This window comes from Notamacropus eugenii, chromosome 1 (genome assembly GCF_028372415.1).
Source record: "Notamacropus eugenii isolate mMacEug1 chromosome 1, mMacEug1.pri_v2, whole genome shotgun sequence".
NCBI lineage: Eukaryota > Metazoa > Chordata > Mammalia > Diprotodontia > Macropodidae > Notamacropus > Notamacropus eugenii.
The window spans coordinates 296376022-296402317 of NC_092872.1; the positions used below are offsets into that span (position 1 = coordinate 296376022).

At 42.2% G+C, this 26296-nt stretch overlaps 1 protein-coding gene and 1 long non-coding RNA gene across 2 annotated transcripts in view; one reads left to right on the forward strand and one right to left on the reverse strand.

Annotated features, from left to right (window-relative positions):
- The window catches only part of TTC9 (tetratricopeptide repeat domain 9), a 59210-nt gene extending 40953 nt beyond the window's left edge, over positions 1-18257 (reverse strand). Inside the window, exon 1 of the mRNA XM_072629244.1 lies at positions 17608-18257. Within this exon, the coding sequence (XP_072485345.1) occupies positions 17608-18037 (430 nt within the window). The 5' untranslated portion in view covers positions 18038-18257. The remainder of the gene's footprint in view (positions 1-17607) is intronic.
- A 405-nt stretch (positions 18258-18662) lies between these two features.
- On the forward strand, positions 18663-23707 carry LOC140517738 (uncharacterized). Its single transcript, XR_011971739.1, has 2 exons — positions 18663-21030; positions 22870-23707. It is a non-coding gene; the product is annotated as an uncharacterized lncRNA (long non-coding RNA).
- Positions 23708-26296: the final 2589 nt, after the last annotated feature.

Sequence of the window (26296 nt, forward strand, 5' to 3'; positions counted from 1 at the left end):
AAAAACAAATGACATCAATAATTTTTTTTTAAAAGACCTCTTGCTTTAGATGATTACTTCTTCATGTCAGGCTGCATGTGTGTGTGTGTGTGTGTGTATGTGTGTGTTCGTCAGTGGGAGAGGGAGAATGAATCTATTTCCCTGGATGTTCACTCCTGCATTTATTTGGTTGGTTTACACTAAGAGAAGTTTAATCAAATAAAGGGGAGACTGTGTTATTAAGTCGTGGCTGTCAGCCTAGTCCTCCAATTTTCCCTTGATCTCCCAATTCAATGCAGTTTAACAGTTATGAAGCACAATCAATCAACAAGCACTCATTACATGCCTCCTCTTTCCCAGGCACTGGGCTAGGTGTTGAGGATGCAGCCAGGAGACAAGCTGGGCCCTCCAGGAGCAACTGTACATTCCACAGGCACTGCACCAGGAACCCTGGATGTCAAAAATACAAAATGACACAGGCTTTGCCCTTGGGAACTTTTAATCTAATAGAGGGTAAGATTTTAGCCACAAAGAAGTGAGAATGTGGGATGAAAGGATCAGATCTCTAGAGCCACAAGGGACCTCAGTGGTCGTTGAGTCCAGGAGTCCAAATTGAGTCCAAACCTGGGGGTCTGGGAACTTTAAAATCATAGATAGAGAGATGATAGATAGATAGAGCGATAGATAGATAGATATAGAGATACAAATAGATATCTCTCTATAGATATGTGTTTGTATGTATATAAAACATATAAACATATATTAAGTAAAATATGTATGTATATATAAACGTGATAACATGTGATATGTCATATATATACACACACATATATGAAACTATTGAAATATAATTGGTCCCCTTAGTAATCCTATGTACTTTTTGCATTTTTAAAGCATTGTATTGAGGTGAGGTCCATAAGTTTCACCAGTCTGCCAAAGATAAAGACACACAAAAAAATCAAGAACACCCAATCTTATCCAACCCCCTCATTTTACAGATGAGGAAGAGGAAGCCCAGAGAGGGTGCCTTACTCAAGATTCCACTGATAGTAAATGACAAAGGCTGAATGTAGAACCAGGTCCTCTGACTCCAGAGACAGCTCTCTTTACTCTCTTGGTCACCACCCAACCAGTTGGGCCATTAACATCTACAAAGGCTCCTCTGCTCCTCTGTCAACAGTTCCTCCCTGTTAAAGGACAAAAACCGTGGAGCTGGCCCTGCAGCCCCTGGAGATCAGCTCACTAAGTACTTAGTGATCCAGAGCTCTCTGCAGCCTCCACCCCCCACCTCTGCTATTTGGAGAAAAGACATACTGGAGAGGCTGCTGCTTCTCCCTTGCCTCTTCGCTTATTCTCTCCCCTCACTTATTTATCAAGGACCCAGGTCTCCCCATCTACCAACCTGCTCAGTTATCATGACTTCCTTCAACCACAACTTTAAATCTCATCATTCTCCAAACCCGGGATCTTAGGCTCTGAAATTCTTCTCTCTCTTCATTATCTCACCCTTCCACCTCTCTCTATGCCTCCCTCCTAGGTTTTATTCTCACTGTAGTCTCAGTTCTTTGCATTGTTCCCTGTTCTCCCAGTCTATTACTCCCACTCAGGCCTTTCTTCCTTTCCTCCCAATTCTATCTCTCGCTTGAATTCTGGCCCTTTGTTCTATGGTCATTCATACCTTCCAGTCCTGAGCCCTCAGGTCAAACTGACCATCTGCCTTCTCCACTTATGCTGTGCTGCCTAATGTCACTTACAACTATGCCAACTAAATCCACTCCTAATTCATATTATCTAATCTCAACTGGGTCCTCCCGGCTGCACATTCCTCCCTAATCAACTCTTTCCAATTTGAAGCAGGGTTTTCAAAAGTCGCTTTTTTCCCTCAAGGCTGGGTCTTCTCCATCCTCAAAAAACTTTCATTCCTTCATCCCATAGCACCCTCCAATATTTCTCCTTTTTTCACTGTCAGGTCCCCAGAAAAAGGATCTACATTTGCTGCTTTTTATATTCTCATCACTTATTTCTCAGGCCTTTACAATCAGGGTTCCAGACTCACTACTCACTATAGTTACTCTCTCAAAAGGATTTTTTAACTGCTCAATCCAGTGGTCTTCTCTGTGTCCTTCTCCTCCTTCACCTCTGGACAACTCCTGAAACATAGATATTTAGTTCCCTTTTCATTAGCAGCATTTCTAGGGTATTGTGTGATTCTCCTAAAGCATTCAGGGGAACCCTAGGTGGGATCAGTGGTGACCATTAGCCCCTGGAAAAGGTTCTCTTTTCAAGGGGGGTACACATATGTAGCCTGCTGTGATATAACAGGAAAGCTCACTCCCCTTGGAAGCATGGGGCATGGATTCTAGCTCTGACCTTTTTAAATTTACTCATCCTTAGGCAAGGGCACTTAATCCCTCCAAGCCTCAGTTTCCTCATCTGTAAAATGATGATAGTAATGAAGGTTGAACTAACCTATCTCCCAGAGGGTTGTTGGGAGCATTGAATGAGACATTGTATACCAACAACGACTTTGAAACCTGGAGAGCCTAACAGAAAAGCTCCATGAAGTCCATCTACTGTCCTAAAACACATTGGCACAGAATCTGTGGAACCAACTGCATGCACTGGTCTTGAGCGTCAGGGAGTCAATGAGGTCCTAGGAGAGAGGGGACCCAGCTCCTCTTAAAAAGTGGGCAAAGGATTTATTTGTGAACAGTCCTTGGTTTGTCAATTTGGCAAATTTCACATTCCCAGAGTCCTTGGCCTTTGGAGACCTGGTGTGGGGTTGAGAAGGAAGGTAAGCACTGGGCTAGGGGCCAGGAAAATATATAGGAAATGAGGGGAGCTCAGTGCTAAGGCCTCTGGAATCAAGCTTTGACGAGGCCTCAGAAACAGACAGCCATTCCTTTGACAGCTAGTTAGTGCCAAAGGTGGTATTTGACCCCTAATTTTCCCTGCTTGTCATTTCAAAGCTCTGTCTATTATAGCACACCATCCTCCCTTTTCCTCAAATCTTTTATTTTACAGATGAGGAATCTGGTTCCCAGACTTTGGTCAAGTAACTTGGCCAAACTAAGTCAAGGTAGCTAGGTAGCACAGTAGGGAGAACCCTGGAGTCAGGAAGAACTAAGTTCAAATTCAGTCTCAGACATGTACTACCTGTCTGACCTTAAGCAAGTCACTTAAACTCTGTTTGTCTCAGGGTCCTTAACTATAAAATGGAAATAATAATATAACCTACCTCACAGGGTTATTGTGTATATCAAATGAGCTCATATTTGTAAAGCACTTAGCACAATAGCTTAGCACATAATGTTTTTGTCATCGGGTGTTTTTTTAATCATGTCCAGCTCTCTGTGATCCCATTTGGGATTTTCTTGGCAGAGATAGTAGAGAGATTTGCATTTCCTTCTCCAGATCATCTTACAGATGAGGAAACTGAGGCAAACAGGGTTAAGTTACTTTCCCAGGGTTACCCAGCTAGGAAGTGTCTGAGGCCAGATTTAAATTTATGAAGATGAGATTTTCTTACTCTATCCACTGCACTACCTGGTTTCCCCCAGCACATAACTGACACGTAATAAAGATTTGTTTCCTTCCATTTCACCAAGTGTTGAAAGATGTGAAGAGGCAAGGGAAAGGCAATGCTTCCCCAGCATGTCTTTTCTCCAAATAGCAGAGGTGTGTGTGTTGGAGGGGGACTACAGAGAGCTCTGGGTCAGAGTACTTAGTGATCTGATCCTCAGGGGCTGCAGCAAACTTACTCACAGGGCCAGCTCCATGGTTTTTCTCCTCTTACAGGGAGGGATAGTAGACAGAAGAGTAGAGGGACCTTTGTAGATGTTAATGGTCCTAGGAGTTGAGTGGTGACCAAGAGAGTGTAGAAGAGTGGAAAGAGGCCGTCTCCAGAGTCACAGGACTTGGACATTTACAACCAGAGGATCTTTCTGCCATATTCCTGAAACATGGACTTGCTTCAGGACCATAGGCAGATTACTTTCTCATTTTTGAACCTCGGTTCATCTGTGATTCTGGGTAATGAAAAGAAGCTGTCTCACAAGGCATATTGTGAGGATTTCTAGGCTAAGGCAAGAAGAATTGCTTTGAGATTCATCTTTGGTCCAAATCATTATATAATGAGTTATTTACAATGAAAGAATTTATAAGACCTTTGAGGTCTGCTGTTTCTATGCCCAATTTGATCAGCAGCTAAATATAGGGGAAAGAAGGAAGTTTTTCTGGATCCTGTGCACCATCTCCTTAAAAATGAAGGATTTTTTTTTTAAAGACTAGGTCTTCTTCTCACCCAGACTGGAAATACTAAAGTTAGTAAAGGATCAGACAATCCCACTAACTGATTGGCATGGGAATTTTGACTTGCTCTCTTTTAAACCTAAGTCAGTTTGCTCCCTCCTTAGGTAACCAGGGATGCCTTAATGTAGACACCTGATCAGCATAGCCCTCTGTAGCTCAGAACTCCTGAACTCAAGAGATCCACCAGCCTCAACTGTGATTATAAGTTGAATCACTACACCTGGCTAGAAGTTTTCTTCCAAGAACAATGGTAGCCTTTCATTTGGATGCTTTTATTACAGACGCTTTAGCAAAGTTTCTGTCCCCTCAGTCTAAGTCTGTACGTTATAGTGGGCTCTGCCCTTTGGAATCAAAGATAAATCATTTAGGAAGGTGGAGGTCATACTGGGAACCAGGAAAAAAGGAAATGCCAAGTAAGGTACAGGTGGGGCTAATGCAATAGACTGGAGAGTCAGGGACTATCGAGATCCCCAAAGGCTGAAAATAACAAGATGAAGTTTAATAGGGATATACATGAAGTCTTATTATCTTTAGAATAAAAAACCAACCAACTATACAAATACTGGATGGGAGACAAGGCTTAATAACAGTCTATGTGAAAGGGTCTACGTGAAAGGGTTTTATTTTTTATTTTTCCTGTCAATAAACATTGTGACATGGCAGCCAAAAAAGGTATATATTAACTTAGGTTATGGTATAGAAAAACCATGTTTAGAGCACAGGGCACCTGGGTGGTATAGTATATAGAGCACTGGGTTTGGAATCATCTTCCTGAGTTCAAATCTGGCCTCATACACTTATTGACCAAGTCACTTAACCATGTCTGTCTCAGTTTCCTCATCTGTAAAATGAGGCGGAGAAGGAGATGGCAAACCAGTCCAGTCTCAGAAAACCCCAAATAGGGTCATGAAGTCAGACACGACTGAAAGAATGACTGAACAACAACACTGTTTAGAACAAGGTAGTAGGAGGCAGCCACAGTTCTAGTGTCCTCCACACTGATCAGACCACATCTGATCTGAGCATCACACTCTTAAGAGGGATATTGATAAATTAGAATGCTTCCAGAGAAAGGAGATCAGGATGAAGAATAATTTGGAAATCATGTGATATGAAAAGTAGTCAGAGGCTTAAAAATGAGATGATTTAGTGGGGATGTGAGAGCTATTTTCAAAGAGCAACATCTGGAAGAGGGACTAGATTTATTCTATATGGTCCTAGAGGGAAGAACTAGGTCCAAAGAGTGGAATCTACAGAGAGTCAGATTTCATCTCAATTTAAGAAAGAACTTTCTAAAAGTTAGAGCTGCCCAGAGGTGGAATGGGCAGATTCCCCTGTGAACTCCCTCTTATGGGCTCCCTCCATCTCCCTCTCTGACTTCATTTGTAATTATCCTACAACTGGGTGTTTCACTTTAGGCCTTGAGTAGCCCTTTGTGTGAGATAAAGCATCATAATAGAACACCTTATTGCTTTATGCATTACTAGTCTGATTGTTTTTGTGTGTGAAACTTTTACTTCCCATAACTACTAGTCCAGACCTGAGACACTCTCCTTCACTTCTCTGTACTCCAATATTCTAAAGTTAGAAGGGACCTCCCAAACTCTAATCTCCTGCCACCTTCACTCTTTGGGGAAGGCTCGTCCTGAAAGACTGAGAATCCACTGTATTCCGACAGATCTTCAGAGAAAAGCTTTATGAGTTCTGATCTTGCCCTTTTTTCTTGATGTGACAACAGTGGCAACTTCATTCCATCATCCACCATGATGATGAAAATGTCCATCACAGGTCCCAAAGCTGACCTCTTAGAGAGCTGCCTTAGAGAACCACAGCTAGGTGGCTCAGTAAGTGGATAGAGTACCTGGCCTGCTGAGTTCAAATATGACCTCAGACTGTGTGACCCTTGGCAAGTCTAACCCTATTTGACTCAGTTTCCTCACCTGGAAAATGAGCAGGAGAAGACAATAGCAAAGCACTCCAGGATTTTCACTAAGAAAATCCCAAATGGGGTCACAAAGAGTCAACACAACTGAATCAACAATGAAAAGGAATCAAAAAATCTTCTCTACTCAAGTCGTCAATAAGCATCTATTAAATGCCTACTTTTTGCCACTGTGCTAACTAAGCCTTGGATTTCCTCTACTGTGCCCTCCAGAATCCCTATTTTATTACCGATAAACCCTTTTGTATTAGTCCCATGCCGTGGTAATTAATTTGTGCATATCTTATTCTTATTATGCATTTACATATTTTTTCTCCTAATAGAATGTAAGCTCCTTCAGGGATGGGATTGTTTCATTCAACCTCTGTTTCCTTGGTACCTGATATACAATGCTTAGCACATACCTGTAGTAGGGGCCTCACAAATGCTTACTGAATCTCAGAGTTGGTTGAACCTTAGGGTCTGACCCATATATTCCTTCTATATTTCTCATACAAGTAGTTAAGAAGTCTGTTAGCAGACTTCCAGTGAGGAACTATCTCCTGATTTCAGCTGATTACACTTTTGAAGAGCTCTAATTGTTAGGAAGCTGCTTCTTACAGCAAGCCCAAATTTGCCTCTCTTTATCTTCCATCCAACAACAAATTACAAGATCTAATTACAGAGGAGGCTTGCCCACCTGACCAAAAAATCTTTTTTCCCACCCCACCCCAAATGGTTTATCCAATACTTAAAATTCATACCTTTGCAGCACTTTCAAAACTCTAAGGAATTCATGGGATCATATAGATTTAGAACTGGAAAGGGATGATAGAAGTTATCGAGTTCAACTCCATCATATTATGGTATATTATCAGTGAAACTAGGATAATACATCATCAAAATACTTCAAGGGATAATACATCATCTGGTCAATATATTAGCAGGGTATAAGCCTGCTTGCTACCCCTTGTTACTCGAGAAAAAGGTCCAGAGTAACCAAGTCATAGAATGACACCTGGGTAGGGGAAATGGTCAAGAGAAATTTGGAACTTAACATTACTAGGAAACAAGAGAGGGGAGGACATAAAAGGTCTAGAAATGATCAATGAATCTAAATTAACTACCTCTGATTTTCCTATGGACCATGTTGCTTGTCCTAATATCTCAGGAAATCATCACAGCACCTACGGTTCTGTGCTGTTTAATGTTTTAAATCAATAACTTTGGTGAAGTTGCAGATAGTATTTGTATCAAGTCTGCAGATGAAGAGAAACTTGGAGGAATAATTAATATATTGGATGCTAGAGTATGGTAGGCCAAAAAAAAAAAAAATCACTGGTTTTCTAAGCTTAATCTTTCTTGAAATAGGCTACCTCTTCCCTAGAAAATTTGATGGTGTTAACAATAATATTAATACCTAGCATTTGTACAAGACTTTAAGGTTTTTGTTGTTCAGTTGTTTCAGTTGTGTCTGCACCTTCTGGACTCCATTTGCGGTTTTCCTAGCAAAGATATTGAAGTGGTTTGCCATTTCCTTCTCCAGATCATTTTACAGATGAGGAAACTGAGGCAAAGAGGTTAGCAGAGTACTCTACCTATGTATCATTGGATCCTTACAAGAGACCTGAGAGATAGGTGTTATTATCCCCTTTTACAGATGAGGAAACTAAGGCTGAAAGAAATGAAGTAACTTGTCAAAGGTCACAAATATCTAATTCCAACTCCGATATTCTTGACTCCATGCCTTCCACTCTATGAACTTCTCCACCTAGATCACTCCAGACGACCCTTCCTTCAGTATGTTTACCCTATCCCTTTTTCTGGAATTTCTCTTATGGGGAAGTAGCCTTGCTGGAAATTTCTAGAATCTCAGTTAACTGATGCCTTCCTGCCTGCCTGTGATATCAGCGATGAGAAACCAATCAGACAAGCCTGAACAATACCCCTCTCAACCCTAAAAAACATCTTTCTTTCTTATCTCAGAAACACAGGTTAACATTCCTGTTTTGTGGGAATGAACCCTCCCATGCTGTACCCACATGGGGTGTGGTATGATACCCAGGTGTACCCACATTGAACTCAGAAGATCCAGAGGGCATCTTTGACTCCTTTTCTCTTCCTGCCCTATCCTCAAGACCAGTGGTGCCAAACTCAGATAGAATAAGGGGTCACTAAAGAGTACATGTGGTGAGCTGCATATGGATTTTACTGTCTATTTTTGTTGAGTCATTTCAGTCACGCGTGGCTCTTCATGACCCCATTTAAGATTTTCTGAGCAGAGATACTGGAGTGGTTTGCTGTTTCCTTCTCCAGCTCATTTTACAGATGACGAAACTGAGGCAAACAGGAATACATGACTTGTCCAGAGTCACGCAGCTACTAAACATCTGAAGCTAGATTTAAACTTAGGAAGAGTCTTCTTGACTCCAGGCCAGGCACTCTATCCACAGTGCCACCTAGTTTTATTCTATATTTATTTCCTTTGTTAAACATTTCCCAGTTTTAATCTAGTTTGGACAATCTTTGGGAGTGTTCTGGGCCACATTCAAAAGGGTGTGCTTGACATCTCTGCTCAAGATCACCTCACCCACATATTTTATCTGGGTTTGGACTGTCGTCCCTCTCGGGTAACTGAACCCAGTGCACGCTTGCCTCTTTTTCCCTGCCCCCCCTGCTTCTGTCCCTCTCCTGATGTCTCAAGTTAAACCCTCCCTTCCTATGAGGTAAAATGTCTTTTTTTAAAGGCTCACTTTATTTCTCTGATGACCTCTGAGTCCCTGCCAACCCTAAGACTCTCTGACTCCAGATCCACTTTGCCACCTCCTTATACTGATGTTTCCTCATTCCCTTGAGTCTCAGTGCTCTGTGGTGTAAGTATCAGTTCTCACTCCGGTCAGCTATCTGGTTTGCTAAGCTCCAGAATTGATCACAGGATATTTAAGTCTCTTCCACACAGATATTTAGCACCTGATGACAGGACTCTGTACTAGACAGACCAGTTCAAGAGCCAAGTGGCTTCACCCACCCCTAGAGGTAGGGTGGGGGCTCGATCTGGGCAGCTCAGTAGCTGGGCTGGAGCTCAGCTACCCTGGGGGGAAGGAGCCTGTTGGGTTTCCTCTGGATTTGACCCCCATTAAACCACAAAAAGATACCACTTTTAAAAACTCCTTTCAAAAGGTGATGGTTCTTAGCACTTGAGGACTAATTTAGATAGCACTGTTGCCCCACCCAACCCTCAGTAAATACGCTGGAGCCTGCAAATCATATTCTTGTCCTTTTTTCTTCTCATGCCTTTACTTTACTTTCCAATATTCCTTCTTCTGCTACCATCTCTTCTCTCCTTATCATTTCTTAACCACTTTCCTCTAAGAATGTGATAGTGTAGGAATTTGGGCTTGAGAGTTGATATCCTGAGTTTTATAGGCCTTAATCCACCAAAAAAAAAAAAAAAAGAAAGAAATCACCCTATGGCTACCAAAAAACTTGCTGTGGCCTTCCTCTGTTTCCCCTACCTCTCGTTTCTCCCTGCTCTTCTTAATTCTTTTGATGAAAGGAATAGAGCTCTGATGCTCAAAGAACTTGGAGTTGGATGGATGGGAGGCACCCAAGGACCAAAGTATCAGAGGCTCCCCAGTGTCAGGACTTACTGTAGGTGGTGCCCAGGCCCTAGAGCCAAGGTGAAGAAATTCCTCTGATGCTAGTGTGGCCTTACACAGGGGCTATCAGACTCAATTCAGCCAAATTACTCTCAAAGACATTTTTTTTCTGCTGCCATTTCTAAGGGCAGCACAGTTTCACAATTTTGGCAGATCTGAGAGGAAGGGCATTACATCTCCAGTATGCAAGTCAGAGAATCTTAGGGTGGCTGGAAGGTCATCAGATAAATAAAATGACTTTCCCACGGTCATACAGCTAGTGAGTACAAAATGGGTACAAGTATTAAGGTCTTATCATTCCAGGACTTATTCTGCCATGTTTATTGTCACAGAGATCAATCAATGTTGGAAATTTTAAGATTCTCCTCTGTTTCACTCAATCTATTTTCCCAAGAAGCACTCTCAGTTGAGAACTTTCTATAGGTCTCTTCCTTTGATCACCTTCAGACTCTTCAAGGGTCTGGATGATGGTTTGGCCTGTGACATCCCTGAACGATCATTTCTCAATAAATACTAATGAAAAGGGAATAGTACAGACCATCCTAACACATATTAGATTGGAATGGCCACCTACATTTGCTAGCACCATGGTGACCTAGCTTGTGGTACACTTCCCAAACTTCAATGGGTACTTTGGATCAAAATCCATGGCTACCTAGTCATGTCAAAAAAAAAAAAAAAAGGTATTCCCATTGCCCAGATCTCAGGTATCTTTGAGGAGAAAAGGGTGTTTAATTTGCTCTTCATAATCAACAGGTTTTTATTAATGATCTACTGTATACCTTGCACTGTACTAGGCACTGGGGATTCAAAGATAAAAATAAAATTATCCTCAGGGAGCTTCCATTCTTATCGAGAGAAACTTGTACACACACTATACATACAAAGTAAATATAATGTTATTTCAGGGAGGGATAAGTATTAGCAGCTGGGGGGTTAGGAGGAGGAGGGAAGAATCCAGAGAAGTCTCATGTAGAGGGTGACAGAGGAACTGAGATTTGAAGGGAACTAGGAATTCTAAGAGGCAGCAAAGAGGACAATGAGTATTCTAGTCATAGGAAAAAGTCTTGAAGCTAAAAAAGAAATACCCTCTTGCTAGTACTGTGATTTCCTACACGCAGGGAAGTCTCTGGGGAGGAATGCAGATCAACAGCTTCCCTGTGATTTATGGGCCTGGAGAGTTGTCTGGAACACTAACAAGAGAAATGACTTGCTCAGGGTCATATGACCAATATGCGTTAGATTCAAGGTTCTGAATCCAGGTCATCCCTACTTGGAGGACGGGGTCTTTATCTACTGGGGCCACACTGCCTCTCTCAGACCTTTTCCTGAATTTACAGATAAGGAAATGAAGACTTATAAAACTTAAGTGACATGCCCAAGGTCACAGGTCTTTCTGAGTCTTTATCTGCTACCCCACATGGCTGTTTTGACTCCGAGGCTGGGGCTCTTTCCAACTCACCCTTTGGCATGGGCTGCCAGCCTAACCTCCAAACAACCCTTCTTCACATACATTTGTTTGTTGCTCCTGCTTCGTTATTCCAAATAATTCCTCTACTCGAGGTCTTCCACAGGAGATTTCACATGTAGAACACGAGGTTAAGCTTTCAAAGGGCCTTCAGGGTTGTAAAGAGGTAAAGCATTCACCTGTCCCCTTCCTTTCTCCAGGGCATCATCCTAGAGACAAGGAAGGGCCTACACAAGGTTTTCCAGAATAGATCAAACACTGAGACTATGGCCTATTTATGGTCTGCCTAATCGTAGTCTTCCTCAATAGAATATAAGCTCCTTGAGAGCAGGGATTATTTTTTGCCTTTCTTGGTATCTCTAGTGTTTAGCACCATGCCTCACACATAGTAAATACTTAATAAGTGTTTGTTGACTGACAACTGTTGAAAATGTCCTCTGATGCTTTTTCTCAGTAGGCCCTATTGAGGAGGCCCAAAGGGTATGTTCTATTTTTTTTCAGCTTTACCTCCTCTATCTTTCAGTGTAGGTCAAATACCCAGTGGGTCCCCTTCAGCTGGGATCCTTTCTACAAGCCTTTAATTTTTGTTATTGTTGTTCATTTTAAAAAATGTATATTTTCAGTTCCAATTCCCTCCCCCTCACCACCCATGGAGAAGGCAAGAAATATGATAGCCATTATACATATGAAGTCATCTGCAGGTCTTTCCTAAGTCTTTTCTGTTGAAGGATGGTGAAGGGGCTTGTTCTTGACCCTGTTCCACTCTGGGCTCACTTGTTTTGCTTCAGGCCAACATCTTCTCTCTCCCATTTCCCCTCCCCCTTAATTCATTCTTTCAACATTTATTGAGTACCTATCCCTAACAGAGTACAGTTCTAGGCACATTGCCAAGAGAGGAGACTTTTGCTTCCTCTTCAAGAAACTTAGGGAATTATCCCTTCTGGGTTTTGTCAGAAGAGGCAGTTTTCCAGGACGGTGAGGGTGTGTGTATGTGGGGATGAGTATCTAGGTGTGTGCATTTGTGTGAAAGAACAGATTTTTCAACAGTTAATAGATTCTTTGTGGTTCTGTGGACTAAAAGATTAAATAAATCATTAGAACAGCCTAAACTCAAAATTCCCTCATTCTTTTCTTTTGTAAACTTATCCTGATTGAAATCCGCTTGAAAAACTTAAAATCTGATGTCAACATCCTTCATACCTTAAGACTTGACAGCTGCCATGATTGCTATCTGTGGCCATGATTCTATCACAGCCTATCAACTATTCAGATGAAAATGGAAAGTCTGCCTACTCAAAGCTAGCAGCTGAGCATTTGGAGAAAGAAGGATAACTCACTGAAGATTTTGGTTTCAAACACGGTTGGTTGGCACCATGTAGATGCCTCCATAATGAAATATAGCAGTTGCACAAATCTGTGCGTGTGATCTGACCACTTAAGAGTCTTTTCACGTTGTGTGAATATTTCTAACATCCTGGCATCCTGACCCCTACAATCTTGTTCCATCCTCTCTAACCTTATCTCCTACTAGTCTCCTTTCACATATACTTTAGACAAATTGTACAACCTACTATCCCTTGAACACTAAACATATTTTCCTATCTTAATGCCTGGCTCATGTAATTCCTAGGTCCTGGAATGCCTTCTCTTAATTTATCCTTTCTCCACCTCCCTCTCAGCCTAACAGTTTATCTTTTTATCCTTCAAGGCTTAGCTCAAATATCACTTTTTTTTTAAATGAAGTATCTCTAGATCCCCTAAGCAAGAAATGATCTCTCTCTCCCTCTCTCATCTGACTTCAGAGCATTTTATACTCTTGTCATTTACTTACATTCTAATTGTGTTACACTGAACTGTACGCATGTCTTCTTTCTCTTGCCTGATGGCAGTCTCTATGTTAGAGACCCTATCTTATTTATCTTTGTATGAGCCCTGCTCCCTGCCTCAGCACCCAGCCCATACATTGAACACAGGTATTTAGAAATATCTGCTGAATGTATGACAAACACGACCTGTTGGTGTTGATGGTTTGGCGGCTTGTCCTCTGGGCTGAATGGCTTTGTGATCCATCCTGGACTGGTTCTGCAGTTATAAAAGCTTTTCAGGATATACTAGAGACTGAAGATAGGGGTGAGTGTTAAACAGTCTTCTGCTCTGCTTCTAACCTATAAAACATCCATTTCATTTCTCTAAGATTTCACAGTCTTCCTCAGAAACTCATTCCATCTAATTACCCTTATAGTCAAAAAGTTCTTCCTTACATCTGACCTCATCTCATCAGGTGTCCTTTCTACAAAAGCCTGACCAATGTTAATTCTCACACCATTCCTTGGAAACTTATAAACATTATCAGTTCTGTCAGTGGCTGTGGTGAGGAGAAATGATTTCCACACCTAAGGAAGCCAAGGTAAGTGACAAGATTTCTCCAAGGTCACATAGTGACTCAGGGGACAGAAGCCTTAGACTCCAGTTCCATGGTCTAATCCCATGACTTCTATATTCTTGACATTTGATCCTCAAACCTCATTTGAAGACATTAAAAAAAAATCAATGTGTTTTGTGCCAGCTTCTGAATTCACCCTAGCCATCTCTATAATAGCAGCAGGCCAGGAGTAAGGCGTTGGCCATTTATCCACAAAATCATCTAAATTTTTGACAATGGAACTATAAAGGACCTTAGAGACCAATCCCCTAAATTTACAAATGAGGAAACTGATGCAAAGAGGATAAGGTAACTTGCCCAAGGTCACAGAGGTAGTAAGGGACAGAGGCAGGATTCAAACCCAGGTCCTTTGGTTCAGAAACCAGCACTGGTTTCTGTCTCCCAGTGCATCTACTGAGAGCAAAAAGGGGTGCCTCACTCAAGGTCAGTGATAGTTGCAACCTACAGATCTCTCTAGTAAAATGTACTTCCTTTGGGGCCTCCATTGCCTAGAGATTCCTCAGGGTGCCTGTGTAGGGCTTGAGGCTTTTTGTCAAGATTTCTTTCCTGATCATTATGGGGCAGTCATTAAAATTCCTTCCTCTTTCCCTGAAGGGATTACTATAAAAGAAATGCATTTCAAATCTAGGGAAATCACAACATCCCTCCAAAAATGGCTGGGTTCAGTGCAGGTCACCCATTTACACTTTGCAATTCACCTGTGCACCGTGGCGTGAAGGCCTGACTTCCCCAGCCCAGCAGACACTCACTCACTCAGCACTGGCCGGATTTGGCATGTCGGGTAGTGCCTACTTGTTATTCCTTTGGTGAGGAGTCCCCAGAGCTGAGTGAAGCCACTCCAATCAGTCTGTGCTGCTTCACAGATTCTTGGAGGCCGCACCTCTCATTTGGAGTAAAGATTCCCCCTTAGCAACATCCTAATTGCCATGGCACTTCTGGCCCAGTTTGGGTTCCCTCCTCAGCCCCTGCACTGCTCCACCTACTATGGATTTACGTAGCCCAAGCAAAGAGAGGGCAGATCAGAGGAAATCTTCAGACTTTGCTGCCTTGAACCTGTGTGGTTACTAGTAGCTGCAGCCCAGCTGGAGGCAGGCTACAGTCTTTCTCTCCGACTCTGCTATTGTTCGGGCTCTCAGTTTTTCAGTGGGTGAATGGGAGAGTGTAAAGTCTTACAAGTGGCCAAATCCATCCCTGGAATAATACTTCTTTCTCTTCCTTTGTATGCATTCCAGCACTTTCCATGTAGACATAATGTTAAAAAAATCATTCTGCTATATCCAGGGACTGCAGACCACTGGAAGTGAATTTTACGTACATCTACCTCCCCAGATTTAATAGATGTCTGGGCCCTTCGAAGGGAGTGAATGTTACCCAAGTGACCAAGGTGATTTCTTATGCAGCTGTCCACAGCTGCCTCCTCTCCTTAACATTCTAAGGCTAAAGCGTCTATTTTTGGTTCCTGAATCTAAAAGCACTGCTCTCACGGCAGTGAATCTCCTTTCCCTTTTCTTCCATATGTGAAAATGGGCAATATTGGGAAAGGACCCTCATTTCAAAAATTTTTTTTAAAGAAGACACTGATTTGCCTAGCAACAGTGCCAGAACCCTCCAGAGGTGCTCATGAAGCACAAGGCTTGGAAGTATTGGTGTCTGGAAGTGCAGGGCACAGGTGAGATTTCATCCAGAGGGTGATGGATGCCAGGTTGTATATCAGGAAGGAGGGGAGGAGGGAAGAGAATGTAAGGCTCTAAGTGTCCCGTTACTTCTCTCTCTCACCTTCTGACCTAACTGTGTAACTCTATACAGTTGGTACATCAAGCAGAGCTTGCCAAAGTGCCAGGCCCTGGCCTCAGCCTCCCCCCTATGGATGGCCTAGCTTTGACCAAGGACATGCCTCTGGTTTTGCTACAGAGATGCAGCTAGCTACAGGAAAGAGGGCAGGAGTAGCTCCCTGGCACACAGACAAAAGTCTAGGGGACAAGGAGGGGCTCGAAGGCTGGTCACCAAGATTTAAACTTTTGAAAAGGAAGGCTCAATTGCCATTTAGAATTGACTGCATTATCAATCCAACCTTTCTTTCCACCTTAAACCCCTTCCCCCGTTCCTCTGCATCCTTTAAATATTAATTGGGGAGAATGTGTGCCAAGGTGTTACAGGAAATAAAGGGAAACAAACCAGATCTTTGGATGGGTTTAGACACTCCACCTTGAAGACAGATCCTCTTAATTTTGCTCAGTACTGCAAAGCACACAGGCGGCAACCAACCTTTCTCAGGGACCTATCTAGTCTGTCTAAAACTGCTACTTAAGATTATACAGGCAAGGGTCAGGCTGTTTTGATAGAACCATGGGAAAAGGACAGGTCTGTACTTAGAAAAGGACAGGAAGAGTCCTGGGGAATGTTTACTCTCAATACCAGACTCCCCCAGCCTCAAACATAGCACAACCACACAGCCACACCCAAGAGTGTTCACACATACACACACACACACACACACACACACACACACACACAAGACCATTGATGTCTAATTTTGGAAACCCTTCAAGGGTTAAGGAAAATGGTTTCCTCTAACCCAAATAAGATAGCTCAATCCTGCCAGGATTGTATCAAAAAGGAGATTATGAGAGACCAGTGGCAAACCCAATTCAAGGCCCCTACCTTCCACTTTCCAACACGCAGTCTCTAGAAAGACCCAGCTTGTTCCCCCACTAGTGATTTTAAATCCTCTTTCTAAGTTAAAAAGATGAGGAGGGAGGAAAGAAGGAAGCAAGAAATTGATATTGACCATAATCTTCAAAATCAACCCCAGTACACATACTCATCACCATCATCATCACCATCATCATCACCATCATCATCATCACCTCTCATCCTAGGGACCCACCCCACCTTCCTGTAATAGTGGTTGCACCTAGTATACAGAACTGATGTCCTGTGCTCCAAAGATAGGAGGCAGGAGATTTCTATTTGGAGGTTAGTGGGAGAGAATGGAACATATATGGTGCAAGCCCAGATCCGATCTCCAATCCCTGTGAGGTCTTCCTCTTCACTTGACACAGAGAAGTAGGAAAAATAGGAAAGGGCTAAGCAAAAGTGGTCCCTGGGGAATCTGCTTGCTTACTACAGTGCAGATTCTGTGGCAGCCTGCCCTGGTAGAGAAAAGGAATACAACTTTATGGAAGGGTATTTCACTCACTGGCTTCCCATTCTAGGGTTATCACCCCAGATTTTTAATAGGATTTTCATCCGTGAGGGAGGGGACAGGTTTGCTGCACTTACTCAATGTAGGAGAGTACCAATGGTCCTGGGAAATTCAGCAGATCCATGAATGGCATGCCCTGGCCCTCTGCCTTCCCCCAAAACAGTCTTGCAATTGAAGTAAACAGAGCATGCTGTATGAGTGAACCCGACCCCTTCCTATCTCCTTAATGCGTTTGGACCTCTGTCCTCTGATTAGCAGCAACCGTGTCTCCCTTTCGGTCTGCCCCAGTTATCTAGGGGAAGGGAATGTAGAAAAGAGTGAAACTGACCGCGTCCTATTGCAGGGAAAATGAAAAAAAAGTCATACTTCTTCTCCAAAGCCCTATTCTCGGCCCCTCAAAAGAGACAGTCATATCGTGGACACGGTTAACGATCAAGGTTAATGATCAAAAGATGAACTGGAAAAGTAGGAGGACTTGGGATAGATGGGGATGGTGAGGGAAGAGAATGGCTAATGATCAAAAGATTAACTGGAAAGTGGGAGGGTATTGGGGCGGATGGCCTCGGGTAAATAAAGGGAGAGGAGAGGTTAGGAGGGCACTGGAGAAAAGCTGCTTTTTACCTGCCAGGCTGTTGTAACAGTCGATCTCCACGGCTTCCACCGTCTTGCTCTGCTCCTCAGTTAGGTGGCCCAGCTTGGCCCCGTGGGCGGTGGATGGTGCCTGGGTGTCCTTGTCCCGCTCCTCCAGGGCTGGCAGCAGCCCCTTGAGCTCCAGAAGCGCCCGATGGTATTTGCCGATGGCTTCGCGGAATTTCTTGTCTTTGTAGCACTGCGCTCCTTGGTTCTTGAAATCCTGGGCTCTCTGGAGAAGCTCCCCGAGATCCGCAGCCGCCCCAGCCTGGCCCCGAGGGGCGCTACCAGCGCCGCCACCGCCACCGCCGCCGCCTGCGCTGCCCAGGGTACAGGACTTCAGGGGCTGCTGCTGCTGCCCATCCCCTGCCAGGCGGTGGCTGGCACTCAGCTTCGCTCCGCCCGAGACGTTCCTCTCCATGCCCCAGTCTCCGCAGTTACCGTGCCCAGGCTCGCCAGCTCACTGCGATCTTGCCAAGCCCTCCGGGATTCAGAAGCCCCAGGAGCGAGTCTCAGAGCACCCAGTCTTTCTAGAAGCCGTGACCCTCCTTGGCTCTCTTTTGCCCCTTACTCCCATTCTTCTCTCCCGCGGTCAGAGGCTGGCTCCTTCTCTTTTTCCTCGCCCTCCTCCTCCTCCTCCGCCCTCCTCCTCTCCTCTCCCCTCCCCGCCCCCGGATCCCCCTGCCCCTCCCCCTTTCCTCCACCCCTCCAGCAACCTGCGGGGCTGTGGTCGGCCTCGGCTGCCTTTATTGCTGTGGTGCTGGGGATCGCGGGTGTGATTAGAAGGATGATAATTATTGTTGACCCGGAAGGAGCTTGCACACCGTTGGGTGGGAAGAAAAATGACAAAGAGAGCCCAACTCTCTCTCATTCAATCCAACCTTCAAACCAAGGTCTGGAAAAGAGGGAAGAAAGGAGGGGGAAGGGGCAGAGGAGGAGGAGGATGGAAAAAAAAATAAAAACAAAACACGGGGAAGGGGGAGATGGCAACGCAACGTCTGCGTGTGCACACGGATGCATCATATATTTTTTATAAGGTAATTGAGCCTGGGATGGGTGAGGATGGGGGCAAGAGAATGAAGAGCCATCACCTTGCTATTTGCAGTATTTTTAAAGGGGAAGTTTCCAGTTTAGGGGTTCCGAGTTGTAGCTAGGGTGTGAGTTTGCGTATAAGCGGCTACCCAAGTGAGCATGAATCTAGGCTCCTCTGGGTACCCCCACTTCTTTTGTGAGCATCTGTATCTCTAGAGATTTCCTCAGCATCCTTGACTTTAGAACTGTTAATGTTGCTTCTCCAAGCTATTGCTTTTTGAAGGTGTTTTGGCTTCCCACCTCTACAGACGCTGTCCAGGATGATGTCCATATCAGGGAGCATCCCATCTCCACAGACGGTCCTTAGTTTCTTGGCAAAGCTTTAAATTAATTAGGATACTCCCTGGTAAGGATACAACAAGAACAGTAATAACAACCATCATTTACATTGAGGTTCAGATTTTCAAAAGGCTTTCATATTTATTGCCCTTTTTGATCTCATAACAACCCTTGGGTAAGAATAAAGGGCAAATATGATTATGGGCAGAGAGGAAATGGACACAGCTGAGATCAGCAGCAGAGCACATAGTAGGCATCATAAATAATCTGCTAATTGCTCAAGGTCACATAGTTAATATATGCCAGGGCAGCCCTAGAATGAAGGCTGCAAGTGGAATTGGCTTTTTTTTCATTAGAGGAAGCTGTCGTGTTAGAATTATTATTAACATCATTATGTTAATTGGTAACAGTAATAGTAATAATAGGCTACATTTATATAGCACTTTCCCCTACTAAAATCCTATTCCAATGCCTCATCATGGCTTGGAGGTGAACCTGAATTCTCCAAAGCTATGGCATTAGAGCATAGGCTTTGGCAAGTCTGAACCAGAAAGGCTTCAATTATGGGCAGTGATGGATTGGATGTCTTTTGTCCCAGTACTAGGAACCCTGCTAAGTTTGGAGAGATTCATTACCAGATTGGCTGCAAAGCAATGAATTTTCCAATCGCAATAGTGCCAGAAGACCACTTAGGTCAGAACAACTTGGCAGCTCACCATACTTGGAATCAAGAATCTCTGATCTACTTAGGAAGACGGGAGTTCAAATCCTGCCTCAAATGCTTACTATGTGACTGTAGCAGGTCATTTAATCTCTCAGCCTCAGTGTCCCCATATGTAAAAGCAGTATAATAATAGCAATACCTTCACAGGGTTGCTATGAGGATTAAAAAATATAATATATATAAATCATTTTGCAAGCCTTAAAGGGATATATCCTTGCTAGCCATTATTATTATCATCATCACTATCCACTAAGTGATAAAGAGGTTGAGATTTGCATCCAGATGGGCGGAGAATAACTACACCATCAATCTCACAGATCTTTGAATTATTCAAGCATATTTGCACTTTACAGTTTTTCACTATTTTCATCTTATCTTCACAAAAACCTTTTGAAGCAGGTAATAGGATAGCATTATCATTTCCATTGTGCAGCTTCAGAGAAGTTAAGAGACTTGAAATCACACAACAATTACTCATCTCTAGTCCTTTGAGTTCTTTTAATTTCAAGTCCAACACTCCTTCTACAATCCCTAGTCAAGAACAAAGGTGGGAACTTGGAGGTTCAAGAGTAAGGGCTTTGAATTCTCACTGCAAAAGGAGATTAAGGCTACAGGAAGAAATATTGAGGCTTAATGTTGGAAAATCCAGACCTCGGGCTTGACTAGTGACAGAGCCAAAAGATGAATTAGGTCTGCCAGGTCACAGACATTTTAAAGGCAAGAAGCCCAGAAAAGAAAAAGAAGAAAAAAAAAGCTTTTTCTTTCCCACAATGCTCTCACCTAATGGGTCTAGAAGTTAATTCTTAGGCTTTGAGTTTGTGAAAAAGACAGTAGGACATAAAATGCATTATGATGCTGTACATTAAATACAATGGTAATAGATCAGACTCTTATATGATGCTCTATAGTTTAGAAGCTGCTTTCCTTTGATCGCCCTGCGAGGTGACAGTGTTAACATTGCTGGGGTTTTTTTTAATAGACAAAGAAATAAGTTTCAGGGAGTTGGATGATTTTTCCAAGTATGCACCTGTGCTCATAAAAGTTACAGAAATAATACTAGAATTGGTCGTCTGATTCCAAATTCAGCCCTTCATCCTTCAGACCAGGCTGTCTGGTATGAGTAGATGTATGTGAGTCATGGCATCTACACCACACCTCCCTAAAGTACATATCTTTATTGTACCTTTATTTGACAGCATAATTTTTTGTCTCCATTTTGCCATCTCTTCATACTAATAACTGATATTTATATCAGGATTTAAAGTTTGCAAAACATTTTATGTGAATTACTTCATGGATCCTGGCAACAACCCTATGAGGTAAGCACTATACCCATTTTATAGATAAGGAAGCTGAGGTTTAGAGGCAACATGACTTACCCATATTTACACAGGTAGCAAAGTGTCAGAAGCAGGATTTAAACCCAGGTCTTCCTAACTCCCAGGGACAGTGCACTCCACTAAGCTATTATGACTATGTGGGACTCTCAACACTGGCCTCCAGACTCTATACATGAGTGAAAGTAGGTGTCTAAGAATTCATCAGACATGTCAATGACAGTAACCTTTATTATCTGATATAGAGATTGCAGAAGGGTTGAGAAGAATAAAAGCAGAGAACAGGTTATTGGGTCTGACAATTGGGATGTCATTATTGACCTTCTAGGATACCGTTTCAATAGAGTGATGAGGATGTAAGCTACATGACAAGGGCAGATATGATCATATCTACTGTAAACAAAGCAATATTCTAGGAAATTGTAGAGTTGTAAAAGGTGTAGAAAGACACAGTCCCTGCCTCTTAATCAGAGGTAGGGGAGAGAGGACCAAGATGTCTTTGATGTTTTTTATTTTCATGAGAAAAATCAGGGTTCAAGGGTTATACAAAAGCATTATGGAAACCTTACTAATCATTCCTAATTATAGTCAATTCAACTAGACTAGCTAGATTCAGGTGAAATTAGTGTGGGAAGTCTTCACAGAGGGATATTTTGAACAGAATTTTAAAGGAGAAGAGAAACATGGTGTAATAACAAAGGCAGCTGCATTTCCTGATTTGGACCAGGGATGTTTATCTACTTGTCATCTTTGCATCCATATTACTATTTCTCTGGACATGTTGTTATGGCTCAGTTGTTTTTCAGTTGTGTCTGATTCTTTGTGACCCAATTTGGAGTTTTCTTGGCAAAAATACTGGAGAGGTTTTGCCATTTCTTTCTCCAGCTCATTTTACAGATAAAGAAACAGAGGCAAACAGGGTTAAGTGACTTGCCAGGGTCACACAACTAGTGTCTTGAAACCAGATTTGAACTCAGGAAGATGAATCTTCCTGATCCCAGGCCCAGTAATCTACTCACTACACCACCTAGCTGACCTCTGAGCATGTTACTCCATCCTAATGGTTCCTACCATTTCTTCTCTCTTTCTGTTCATTTCCTTGTCTTTTCTCTCCATATTTTTAAGTTTTTCATTTTCCTTTCTAAGCAGTTCAGAGTTTGGTCATGACTAGTCAAAGATATTTTGATTTTTTCATCTAATTACAACTTCTCTTATAATTTGCCTGTGAAAAATCACAGCTCTTGCCCAACAGGATTCAAATGAAGACCCCTCAAGTACAAGAAGGTTATATAGGTCACTTACCTTATTCGTAGGTTACCCTTCTGCCTGCTACTTGACCAGTTTCCATATTTAAATTTATCCTGAACTCTAGGGCAATCTAGGAGTGTGTTGGATATTTCCTCTTTAATTAATAAAATTTTAACATATTTCTCCAAGCTAAGCTCAGAGCCTGTACCCAAATTCATCAAATGTTATTTAATAAATTGAAAAACTTCTTTCCCAAGAGTAGCTGTATCTCTCTGCGTTTTAAATCCCTTAATCTTCTAGGATTAAGCAAATATGAAAATTACTGAATATGCCATTAACAACTAAATAAATAATAAAAACAAAGATATAGGTAATTGTTTTGCATATGAGAATGATCATAGCCAGATAAAACCCTCACTAGCATTCACAAAAGACTTCATTTCTGAAAATACAATCCCATACCATTTAGTACATTCAGGATAACTTTTACAAGAATCTTTTTCATGATAAGCATTATCATAGTTTCAGAAAGAAAAATCATCCCTCCATCTTCTTTTTCTATGTCTTTTCCAGCTTCTCTCTAACCATTACAGGAAAACAGTATCTTCACCTTCTATCAAGCTCTTAATAGTCTTTCTTCAGACTCATTCATCATAAAAATCTCTTTGTGATATCGCTTCATAAAAGTTTATAGTTCTTCAGGTGGAGTTCAGAAAAACCTGGAAAGACTTATATGAGCTGATGCTGAATGAAATGGGCAGAACCAGGAGAACATTATACACGGTAACAACCACAGTGTGCAAAGACTGCTTCTGATAGACTTAGCCCTTCACAGCAATGCAAGGACCTAAAACATTTCCAAAGGACTCAAGATGCAAAATGCCATGCGCATCCAGAGATAGAACTATGGAAATGGAACACAGAATGAAGCAGATTACTTTCTTTTTGTTACATTTTGGTTTGGTTTCTCTCATGGTCTCTCCCATTAGTTTTAATTCTTCTATGCAACATGACTAATGTGAAAATGTGTTTAATAAGAATGTATGGGTGGAACTCATATAAGCTTGAAGGCTATCTTGGGGAGGAAAGGGGAGAAATTTAAAACATATGGAAGTGATTGTTGAAAACTGAAAACAAATTAATTTTAAAAAGTTGACAGTTCTTACAACAAAGAAGTTTCTCCTCACTTTATTTCCCTCTGTCTTCTCCATGGTTTATCTCATAGAGTCTCATAGATCAAAGGTAAAAACCTTTTTCCACAGGGAGAAGCAGTAACAATTATAATTTTCATAGTTTCTTTTTTTCTTATAATAATAATAATAGTTTTTATAGCTTTTGTAAAAGTTATTGAAATCAGGGCTACACCTTTGTCCCATGTTTGTGACAATAAAATAACTCATGAGATATTTAATTATTTTATTTCTGGTTTTACCTCATGGGGAAAATGAACTATATTCTCATTCATCCCACTTCCTTTCATTTTCTTCATGATAAAGATAAGAACCACTCCTCCCAGCTCTGCCCATTCTAATCTTCCTCATTCTCTCCTTCCTTGTCTGCCAACAGGCTGCTAGGTGATGCAGTGAATAGAGCACCAGTACAGGACTCAGGAGGACCTGAGTTTAAATCTCACCTCAGACACTTGACACTCACTAGCTGTGTGACCTTGGGCAAGTCACTTAACCCCAATTGCCTCATCCTGGGTCATTTCCAGTCATCCTGATGACTATCTGGTCACTGTATTCAGATGGCTCTGGAGGAGAAGTGAGGCTGGTGACCTGCACAGCCCTCCCTCACTCAAATCAAAGTCAAGTGCAAGTCATGTCATTATTTCTCTGATGGCCTGGTCTTCTTCAGCAATGAAGGACCAACACACACACACATACACCAGCCGCACAAGGGTATCTTGCATCTAGATTATCTCTTCTTCCAGAAGAGAAGGCCCCTCTAAAGTGGGTCCATTTTACAGTGACATCTATCTTTATAACCTTGAAAATAGTTATTTATTCACTAAAGAAAAGGAAATTCTTATTGGACATCTACTGCATGTAGATGGGAAACAAGGGAGACCAGTGATGGGGCTCAAGGCTGAGCTCTGTTTCTTGGACTCTCCACCTGTATATCTCTCTGTAATCTCAAATGAACATGTTCCGAACTAAACTAATATTCTCTTGCCCCCAAACCGTCTCCTTTTTCTGACTTGCCAGTGCAGTAAGTGGGAATCTTTTCACCTGAGGTAAAAACAGTTTGGTGGAGAAAGGAGGGACTAAGCAGTTTGTTGTTGTTGTCATTTAGTCGTTTCAGTCATGGCTGACTCTTCTTGGCCCCATTTGGGGTTTTCTTGACAAAGATATTAGTTTGCCACTTCCTTCTCCAGCTCATTATCCAGATAAGGCAACTGAGGCAAACAGGATTAAATGACTTGCCTAAGGTCACACAGCTAGTGGTTTTCAATTTCCTTCCCCAGCTCATTTTACAGATGAGGAAACAGAGACAAGCAAGGTTAAGTGAGTTGCCCACGCCACACAGCTAGGAAGTGTTGGAGGTTAGATTTGAATTCAGAAAGATGAGCCTTCCTTACTCTAGGTTTGGCACTCTGTGCACTCTGGTGGCACCACCTAGCTGCCCTCTTATCAGGTGGTGATGCAGAAGAGAGTCCATTTGTGGGTACAGTCACACTAAAAGAAAGAGTTGTACAGTCCTTGCTGCAGGGGGATTTTGGTCAAAGGCAGGCTCCATAAGACAAGTGCCACAGTGACAGAGCTGTGGAGGTGGGAGGTAGCTTGGAGGCAGTTTTATGTCAGGGTTGTCTAGACCAATAATGTCAAACTCACATAGAAACATGAATAACCAAACCATATGTAAGAATCCCTATTACCATATTGACTTTGAAAACCACATATTAACATTATCTACATTCCACTGGATTTTTATTTTGTTAAATGTTTCCCAATTACTTTTTAATCTGATTTGGGCTGCACTTTGGGAGTGCTGGGGCCATGGTGAATGGTATTTAACACCTATAGTTTAGACCACCAAAGTACCAGGAAGTAAGGTACAAAGATGGTAGCCCCACCCCAACCCCATAATGGTGCTCTGGGGTAAATCCCATTTGTTGTGTGATAGTTACAACTCTTCCTATTTTTATCACCAGCACCACCATCCTGTCAGTCATCTAGGCTAGAACCAACAGAGTCCTCCTTGACCTTTCTCCTCCTTTTCTTCATCAAGTCAATGATAACATGGATAAACATGGATTCACTTTTGCCATTCTTTCAAACATTGATTAAGACTCTATGAAAGACACTGTACAAGGGGATAGACATATGAAGAATATACAAGGAGGATCTTATTTGTAAGAAATGCAAAGGGATTATTTTTTCCCCTGTGTATTAAAGACTGCTGTTGGTCATGGGTTTAAGGGCTTCCTTCCACTATAGGGTCCCAGTTCTGGGCTCCCATGGGTAGCAGATTGGGTTTCTACATATGGCAAGTGATACGTATCCCCTTGGGTAGGCAATCATACTCTTCCAAAACCTGGCTCACTTTTGCCTCAAGGGTTTATCTCTACTAGGTCTGGGAATATACATATGTATACACATATATATCATAATACATTAATTATACATGTATGTATAATAAGATAATTATACATATGTATATGTAATCATCTTCGCTTTTTTAAGAGTATTACCTCAATATGCCTTCACTGTGTTTGGAATTTCCAAATAGAATTATTGTCTGCTCTTTTTCCCTTCATGCGTCAGCCATGAAGAAGTAAAGTTGAATCCCTTGTGCCTCTAAGGACAGCCCACTACCATCATTAATCTCAACACACACACACACACACACACACACACACACACACACACACACACAAAGATTCAATGGTTACTGGATATTCTTTTAAATCAAAGAGAGGTAACAGATACATAAGCAATAACAATAATAGTGAGTAATTAAAGAACAAATTGTTTCAGGAAACAGCTGCCTAAGCTGC